Here is a 10,661-nt window from a genome sequence, read left to right on the forward strand (position 1 = left end):
TTATGTGACTTTGTATATTTGGTGCGCCCTTGTAAATTTTTAGCAAGCATAAAATGTTGTAAATTGCTTGTAAGTGAGTTTTTTTTAAGCAATTGCTTGAGTCATTTTCATTTGACGGCTTTGATTTCTTTAAAAAAAATCGTATTTGAATTATAATATTAAAGAGAAATTTTAGATAAAATATTTAGCTTATTATCAATTTTATTCCATTACCAGTTTTTTTCTTTTCTATATATTTATTACCCTTTCACTAATTTACGAGTCATTACAAAATTGCACATCATATAAACACACAAATTAAAATTCATTACCTCTAGCTCTTCAGTGTTATTTTAGTTTCGCAATTAGATAATTATATATACAGTATTCATAGCTATCTATTGTAGCAAGAGAAAGAAAATATAATGGAAATTAACTTGTCCCCAAGTCCCAGATATTCTTCATGCGAAACATCATTCAATAATTGTTGGTGTTTCTATACAATTTCTTCACAAAAATATAAAGCACAGTGCATCGTTAACGTATCCACAGACGTGCTCAAAGTGCTCCATATAGCCCAAGGTCAAAGTCAAAAAGTCAACAACACTGAAACAACAAACCAACTACGCTCTTTCTTTCTTTCCCTCCTCTTTCGCGTTCCTTTCCAAAACCCAAACCAATTATATATATACAAGCTTGTATTAACCATTTCACAGCAAACAAATCAAAGAGATACATTAATTCATCACACATATTTTTTCACACACAACATGGGGGTTGGCTCACGTACGCTAGAAATCACGGTGATATCAGGTGAAAACCTTCGCGTAACGGAGGATCCATACGTCGTCGTTCGGGCTGAGTCTTTAAAATGCTGCACAACGAACATGGTCAAAGACAGTGGAAACAATAACTCCACTTTCTTTGCGTGGAATCAGAAGTTAATGCTCAACGTGCCTATGCATGCAAGATCCATCACATTCCAGGTTCAATCCAACAAGTTCAAGGCTGTTCGACCCGTTGGAGTCGCCAGAATCGCCGTTTCCGATTTTCTGAACGGCGTCGTGTCCCAAAACTGCTTCCAAGTGTTCAGTTACCGGTTGAGGGACTGGGAAGGGAAAAGAAATGGAATCATTCGCTTCGCAGTGAGGGTGGCACCGCCGGAGGAATGTTTGAATTCCACGGTGGAGGCGGTGAAGGGAACGGTGGCGAGTAAGGAATCCGGTGATCGGTTCTTGGGAATCGGTGTTGATGACAAGAACTCTTGTAACGAAGTTGCCATTGGTGTTCCGATTTGGTGGAACTACCCTAACGTTGTTTGAAAATTTACATTTTTTTATTTTTTGTAGAATGGTTAATTTTCTGTCTTTAGGACTTTGAATGCTAACCAAATTATTTTATTTTAGTAAAAATGCACACCAATATAAATTTATTTCTACATAAGTTTTATAGATTTCTTTTATTTTTTTCTTCCTTCTTCGATCGCTACATTGCTGACATAGATAGATATCCTTATGCAAAAGCGCGTGTTCAATATATGCATATATTGCTGCTTTTTGGTGTTAAAAGTTCTTTATATGATAGCGTAATTAGATCATGTTGTCATTTCAATCGTTATAATTTTTCGAAGCAAAGTAGGTTGAATTCTCACATTATGAAAATGTTTCATTTTGCACTCGAATGTATGTCTCTATTAAATGCTGATTAATCTTAGAGAAATTATTTCTTGCAATAAAATTGTATAATATTGAGAATATGGGAGAAAAATTAAATGAAATGATACAAAACTCTTAATTTTCAGTATTCAAATGATCATAAAGAAAGAGCATGAACGAGAATGGTTCAACGTAAGCTCAAGTTGGAAAGGTTGTTTAGCAGAAGTATGTAGAAAGCGCGTGAGAGGGGAGACGACGTGGACATACAGATATTTGACCTGTTAAAAAGGGTTCAACGATGAGTTTGACTTCTCTTTTACATCTTTTATGGAAATCAAATTCCTTTGTTACTGCTGCTACGTGTGGCAACCGAGTTTGATTAACCATAAATTATCCAATTCATTCAAAGATGTATATATTCAACCAAACCATCTATATTTGTAAAGTTAGAATTCAATTTATTAAATATATTGGGTTAATATTTTTTGTTGGATGATCTTAATAATCCATCCAATACATTTTTCTAAAGCTTTGACTTAGTAAAAAAAAAAAAAACAATTCATTGGATCATTGACTTCCATAACAACCAACAACAACAATAATTAAAACTTTAAGAGCTAAAATTTCTCTCTCTGTTCATTCACAGCTTACTCAAAAATTAAGTGAATTTAGATTTACTTAAATAAAAATAATAATTTTTCTCAATACTAGCAAGTTCACTTGAGCGAGTGTCTTTTTAACAGCATTTATATTCAAACTTGGTAAGAGTAGGAATATCTCGATTTAGAAATTTCTTAAATTGTTTCAATACATGTGAAAAAGAAATTGGTTAAGAAATAATCTGAAGGGTTCACTTACTTTGTTATTGTTGGGATGTTTAGCTTCGATGTAACTTCCATTGCAGTTTTATCTGTAAATTATAGATTTGCATAGTAAAAAGAGGTAGGTGTGCCTCAAGTTAATCCTTTAATTATCTATATCTTGACATTGGTTTATGTACATCATTAACATGTAAATATTGGGTTGTGTTGATACAAGGTGGAGAATTTCCTTGATTTGAAATGTTGGCACATTTTCTCTCTCAGAAACTGATGCCACTGTAAAACCTTTTAATATGAAATTTGGTAACTTTTTGGAGGTTGAATTGAAATGCTTAATTTCAAGTAGGTATGGAGTTTTGGGCAAGATGGAGGCACGCAGCTCTCTAGCATGCTTCCTTGTGGCACATGCATGAGGTTTGCTTCCAATTCTTCAAAAGGAAAGTTAAAAATTTGTGATTAATTAATAGTAATTTCTTAATTGAATGAAACGTAAATTGTTGCGGTCTTACCATTGATCAAGGAAAGGGTCATTCGAGCTTAACGACATTTTTGCAATAATTAAAAGTAAACCTTCATTTAGGATCCTCTATGGAATATAGAGTGAAAAGACACTCACTCAAGCAAACTTGTTAAACTTAAACGTAAAAAGAATTCGATCTCCAGCTTCCGTGCAAAATTAGAAAGAATTTCTATCTAAAAATAATTTGTGATATAAAAATTGACACATTATAATATTTGATTTAATCACATTCTCATTTAAATATTATTAAAGACTAAATTAATAATTTATAAAAATATAAACACTAAATAAAAAATTGTAATAATTAAGATCAAAATTCTGTATATTTTGAAATACCAAAATTATATTTATCCTATTTTTTATCCGTTCATTAAAATCCTCCGTTTACACAGGACACTTTTAACTATTCAACATGATAATTAATATTTATATAACAAATAGTTATATATAAATATTAATTAAATTTGAAAAATATAAAAAGCGATAAGATTAGTAACGTAAAGGAAATAAAAAAATTGTTATAAATTTTTGTTATAAAAATAAAAGTGTATATATATACCTTCTCAAAGAAATAAAATCAAACATTTAGTACTTCTGTAATCTATAAATATTAAATTAATATAAATTCATTTAAGCAATTATGTCTAAAAGTAGTTTTATTTTATATTAACATAAAATTATTTTTTTATATATAAATTTTTAAAAAAAATTCAAGGGTAAATTGAATTCCATCAATATTTATTTTTTTAAAAAATAATTTTGTTAAGACTATTTTTAAATTAATTAAACTAAAACTTAATTAATTAAATACATCTTATAATTTGTCAATTTTTTTTTTATTTGAAAGGAGTAAAATCCTAATTAAATTATACAAATCACTTCTAAACTTAAACTCTTGTACATGAAACTAACTATACATCTCAATTATAAATAAAACATTAACTACTAGTGAAAGTTCATCCGATCAGTAAACGACTCAATATCGCTTAAAACATTTAGTAGTATTTATCTGCTTATACTACTTCAACTTATTAAATCTATATTTATTTTATATATTATTATTATTATTTATATAATATCATTTGTAGCCAAGTCAACCAAGCGAGCTATGAAAAAAATATTGTGATTGAGGATCAATCACTATCATCTTCTAAATGTAATAATGCATTTGAGCTCTCTATTTTTTACTTTCCTCATTTTATGGATTGGATTAGAAACTTTATTCTTAACTCTTTATGTTATCAATAATAATTTTTTATAAAAATGGCAAGTTAATTAACTCAAAAATTTTATAAATCATAATGGTATATAAATCAAATTAAGAGAACCAAAAAGTATACTTAACCATGTATATAAGAAATTAGAGTTATATATTTTTAAATTTAATTAAAGTATACTTAACTATGTATATAAGAAAGTAGCTATTTTCTCGTTATTGTAAAGAAAGATTACAACTTTCCTATTCCCTTCTTTTTATGCATTCTCTTTTCTTCTGTCTACATTTCATATCCCATATAATGTATCAGTTTATAGTTATTTAATATATTAAATATTTATTTTATATTATTAATAAAATTAAATGATTATTTTATTATTCTATGTATATATTTTTAAAATGTTAAAATTTACTTAAGAAAAATATTAAATTATTTATTTAGTACTTAAAAGTTTTTCATGTTAAGATTATTAAAATTAATATAAAATATTTAATAGAAATGTGAAAATATAAAAATGTAAAAATAAAATAAATGAAAAATAAATTATTGAAATAATTAAAGAAAGAAAGAAGAAAAAACCATGTGACACTTTTGGTGAAAGATGATTAATGATGCATAAAAATTTATATTAATAGAAATATGAAAAATTCTAAATATAAAATATAAAAATGTATAGATAAAATAAATGAAAATTAATAAATTATTAAAATAATTAAAGAAAGAAAGAAGAAAAAATTATGTCACACTTTTGGTGAAAGATGATTAATAATGCATAAAAATTGTTTTATGCTATTATTATTTATATTCTATTATTAATAAATTAAAATTATTTTTATTTATGTTAAGCACATATTTTATGACAAATTAAATTTTACTTAAAGAACGAGATATAAATTTATTTATTTAGTACCTATAAATTTGCTTGATATTGTTTTAAGTGTAAAAAATTATAAAATACACAATAATAAGTGAAAATTTAAAAAAAGTTAAGAAGCATAAAAATAAAATAAATAAAATTTCAATTTAATTTAATTAATTAATATATTTTTTAAAAATAAAATAAGAACAAAATTTATGTAAAACTTTTTAATGAAAGAATTTAAAAAATAGAAAAATGTCACGTGACATTTTATTAGGAATAATAATAATAATAATAATAATAATAATAATAATAATATAGATTGCGGGCATTCGTCTTTATATCAAGCATTTATCTACTCGAAATCCCTAGATGCCAATACAATAATATGAAAAATTATAACGTCAATTGATTATAAATTACTTTATATTTAAAATAATTATTTTTATGAATATTTTGAAAATTTATGTTTTAAATATTAAGTAATTAGTTAATAATATAAAAAATCATATTAATAATACGTGAAAAATGAACTTTTTTTTAAAGCTTTAACATATTTTATTGCTGAAAAAAAATCAAAAGAACATACATTTAACATAATGATCAGGAAATTTATGATTCTTCGTCAAACCAAGTCTATATATAGTTAGAAAACTATAACTTGATTCAAGGTTTCTTTGTTGTAAGGTCACAATTATGCAGGCACTAAGTAACAGACCTGGACACAGATTCAATAAAAACGTTGAGTGGCACCATTATAATATAAAAGAAATTATAATGTCAATTAATTATAAATAATTAATTTTTATAATAACTATTTTAAATATTACATAATTAGTTAACTACATAAAAATATATTAATAATTTGTCAAAATTAAACTATTTTTTAACGCTTTAATAATGGGTCAAAACAAAAACCCATTTATAATGGGTTAAAAACCCAACGAGGATCCCAACTACAGCCCATTTAATGCAATAATGTTGAACATAGCCCAAAAAACAACTCCAAGTTATCGTCACGGGTTGATGAACTCTGTCCCTTGAGTAAAATATTGTCCCTTTACAATTTCTGTAGTCCAACACATGAATCAGAGAGCAGCGTATGCAACTGATGAGGGGGAAAATTAACTCTCCTGAAGAATAATTAAACAATTTTAAGCAATGATCTTAATGATTGTATATATTTTGAATTGAAGCTTTGTAAATGGGATTTTAATAAATTAAATGAATGGAAAATGTTTGATCCATATCTTGAGTTAACCTCTCTGTGTTGCAATGCACTGTTAAACTTCAGGGTAGGAGTGACATTTAATAAAGATATTTTGATGCTCGAGCAGCAGAAAAATGAGGGAGAATAAAAAGAATATGCTCCTAACCTTATTGTGTGGGCTGTTTCTACATATATGGAGGAACACTTAATCTCTTGGTATCATTGTCAACTTCTATGTAATGATTTTTGTTGTTTGTGCATATGCATTGATCTTAACTATATGAATCTTTTCAGAAGTAGTGTGGTTATTATGAGTTGAGAGTACACGGCACATCAAAGCAATCTGAAACATTCCAGAAGATAAATTATTAAAAAAAAGGCACCAACTGTTAATTATATAAGTTTACATAGAGCTAGTTAAATTTAGGAAGCGAAATATAATTGAGACAAATCCCAAAGAAATTTTTGTCCAATTAATGGCTATAACTTTTGACGAAGTAATAATCATTAGATTCAGTGCATGTTTAGTTTAGTTTATTTTAATGAAATAATTATTTATTTTTGTTAGTTTTTGTGAAATCATTTTCCTGAAAGAACACCCATCCAAACATACATTTAGTAAATGATAGTAAAGGTCAGACATTATGAATTTTCCTTTGGGGTATGGTTGAAAGTTGGGTTTTGATGAAAAAAAATAGAGTAATTTAATTTAATAATTTTTAAAATAAAAAATAATAATAAATTAGTATTAACTTATGTTATAAATATTTTATTTGTTTCTGCAAATATTATACAACTCTCTTTCTTTTCGTTTAAAATTCAACTTCCACACATACTCTTATTTTTTTAAGTCTGTCGTTATATAATTTGGATGCCCATAAATGTACAAATAAATGTTGTAGTTTCTTTTTCAAGAGATATATCAGTTCCCTGAGATATTTGCTACAAACTGATCATAAAATTTTTGGATAATTCTTTTTCTGTTGATTTCCACTTTTAATTAGAATTTCGGTTGCTAGTTTTTTATTGCTTTATTGCTTATTCAAATTATGGATAAAAAGAGGGTCGATAAAGTATGCACACCTAATGTAATAGCTAAGCCACATGATTTTGTAGTATAGTCGTCTTGGATTCCTAAATCCAAACAAACATATAGCCAACTTCTTAAAGATCAATTCAGGCTATAGTTAGTAAAATGTTACGCAAAATCTTTTTTATTATTTGGATTACTTAGAATAATCAATGGACCACCTAAAAAGGCCATCATAATTAATGGGTAAAGCTTTCAAGTTGTAGTTTTAGGACTACCCCATCAAAGTCACCTCATACTTCTCATTGACATTTTCTCAAAGGCTTTTGAAGATAGGGGGAGCTAATAATGTCTAAGATGTAGTTTTCTAATCCCATCTAATACATCCAAATGTTGCCATCATTGTCTTAACATAATGTTTCAAGGATGTGGGGAATCATGGGGCCCACCATCATGTGTAAGAAAGAAGGTGGCTGCGAATGCATCATCATAACACAAGGAGAAGGGGACTTTGGGATTACACAAGAATGACAAGGAAAGGGTGAGGAGGTAGATGATCCAATATAGAAAGAAACAGGTCCATAAGATAATGTCCTAAAGCTAGCAAAATTAAAAAGGCCAACTGCCATTCCCTTTTTCCGATAGCCTTTCGTTTTCTTGACTTTATTACCTTCGTCCACACCTACTAGTATTGGGATTTGAGAGATTATCACACCTCACGTGTACCTTTGTTTATGTATGTGCATGCATGAAAACTTAAAAAAGATCAAAATGTGATTCATAGTGGAATTATCACCACCTACACAAATATATACATACATGACATTATGACCTGGGTTCAATGGTTGTATTGAGTTAGAAATTTGAAAGTGGGGTCCTTTATATTATTATATCTTAAATAGGAAGGAGGGTGAGGTGGGGTGGGGTGGGGAATTATTATCACTCATTAGAAATTCGCCATATCACTCACTCATATATAATTTAAAATGGGTTTTAATTCTATATATGTATATCTTGTGACACATTCACACAAAAGTTCCTTCAATTCAACCTTCATAGGGCAAGGAATAAAATCAAGTGTGTTTAAAAATTTTTTTAAAAAAAGAAAAGCATATCTCTAGGGTTTTGTTGGAAGGGGCTCCACAAGGGAGGGCCCAAACATGCATAACTGAGACTCTGGGATTATGGTGAAATGTCTACAATAATATTGGCAACGTGCATGAAGTCCATGCCATTGATTGAGTAGTAACATGCATATTTGTCAACTGAAAGCAATTGACTCAACAAGAAACTTGAATGGGTAGGTACACTAGAAGTGGCCAAAAGAGCTTTTTACCCACACATTCATGGTGACTGTTAAGATCCTCATATCTATTATTGACATTATTGGGAAATATGAAGTGTTATTATCAGTGGAGATGGGACATCTGTTTCTTGAAGCAAGAGTCACTTTCCCAATTAGAAAATCACTCTAATCTTCCAAAGTTGATACTGTTCGCCAACAGTAACGAGTTCATATTCTGGGAACTAGTTAGGAAATATACCCTGAACTTATCCAGAGTTAGCTAGCTAACATCATTTCACTGATAGGACTTTTTACAATATAGTACATTGATAATTGATGTAGTTGTTCTACATATCTGAAAAACTCTTGCTATAATTGCAATTTTTAAGAAAGCGTCAAATTAATGGAGGAAGATCAGTTTCACGTATATTTCATTAGCGTGATTTCTATAATTTTATAAACTATGGTTTTGTAGTAAAATATTATCTACGAAGCAACAATTTTCGTGCTTATACAGTCATAGGAGTGTATTTGTGCAGTCAAGGAGCATGCATAACTGATGCTACTAATTCATATCAAATGTTGCAATAGTAATTTCAATTTGCACATCTGGTTATATAATCTAATAAACTTGGAACAATACAATCGGAATATTGAGTATGACTTTAATTTAGACATGAAAAAAATAAATTTTAACCACCAGTCCAAGAACACACTAGATACCAGATAAATCATCTACCAGGGTAACATAAAATCATAAATCTCAATGCAACATCACTAGAAAATCATGAAGCAAATTGAATCACTCCCTAGAAATTTTAAAATTGAAACGAAACTCGGTAAAATTTCGATTTCCAAATCATTGTCATGCATGATTAGAACCCCTTCTAAATTCTCACGCATTCATCAAGCTCATGATCACTTCATCTTATCTTCTGCATTCTCTTTTCGATTATTTTTATCTTTCTTTGTATTTTATATAAAATTTATGTACAACTTTTCATTTTTTTTTAACGAAACTTATTTCCTTTCTAATAATTTGAGTTCGGGGAAGTTGACTGACTCGGGCAGTGCTGATGAGTATGAATCAGATCGAAAAATAGGATCTAACGTAAGCTTTCTTCCTTGCGTCGTTACCTTGAAGCTTTCACATGGTCAAAGTTTCTTGTAAACTATAGTTAGGTAACATTGTCCACGGCTACCTTAGTTATAAGCTTTCCCTTTCCCTAGTTTGATTTGAAATAAGACCTACATCATGACGTTGACAAAGCACTGTAAAATGAATAAATGTTAATATTATTCTACTCAGCATTTTAAATATGTACATAAATTTTATCATTTAATTGCAGTTGAAATCAGTAAAAAAAAAACATTTATCTTACAATTCTAAGATGTCTCCTAAAAAATATGACATACATTTTGACAGATAAAATACATTAATAATAATTAATTGGAAATTTTTTTTGATTGAGATTATGATAAAATTTATATTTTGTAAAAACAGAAAACCATGATGTTAAAATGTCAATCATTAACTTTTAATTAATAATAATTATTATGTACTTATTTTAATAAAAATACACTTCATATTTTAAAATAGATCATTCTTAAATTAGTGTGATTGTATTCAAAATTGTGATATGTATCACATGTATATATAAAAATAAGGATAAAATTGAAGTACAAAGTTTAAATTATATTTCAATTATATGTATATATCGATATTTAATGTTGATGATATGTTGACCTTTGATACTTTTATCATTAGGTACGTTGTTTAAATAAAACTTTAGTTCTGCTGCACTTAAGTCATAAAAATAGCTAATATTATTATTTACAAGGATGCATTTTTTTCATCCATTCACTACATGCAATGTTATTAAATGGCTTCTCTACTCCTAGAACTTCCAATTCCATCAATGCCTTTTTTACTTTGAGCACTCAATGACTGTTCGTTTAGAAACTTGATTTTAAATAATCTTAATTTGACAAAATTAAGTGTCTAAAATACAAGTAAAATAATTCATATTCAAAAGATTTTGATGGTAAATAAAAATAAAACATTCCTATATTTTCCCGTTTTCC

General features: G+C 27.9%; 1 protein-coding gene across 1 annotated transcript; it reads left to right on the forward strand.

Moving 5' to 3' along the window:
• Positions 1-702: 702 nt before the first annotated feature.
• On the forward strand, positions 703-1,566 carry LOC113851588 (BON1-associated protein 2-like). Its single transcript, XM_027482104.1, has one exon. It carries the CDS (start codon positions 750-752, stop codon positions 1,299-1,301), a length of 552 nt encoding a protein of 183 aa, XP_027337905.1. The 5' UTR covers positions 703-749; the 3' UTR covers positions 1,302-1,566.
• Positions 1,567-10,661: the final 9,095 nt, after the last annotated feature.

This window comes from Abrus precatorius, unplaced genomic scaffold, assembly GCF_003935025.1.
Source record: "Abrus precatorius isolate BTA unplaced genomic scaffold, Abrus_2018 Scaffold9, whole genome shotgun sequence".
NCBI classification, from domain to species: Eukaryota; Viridiplantae; Streptophyta; class Magnoliopsida; order Fabales; family Fabaceae; genus Abrus; species Abrus precatorius.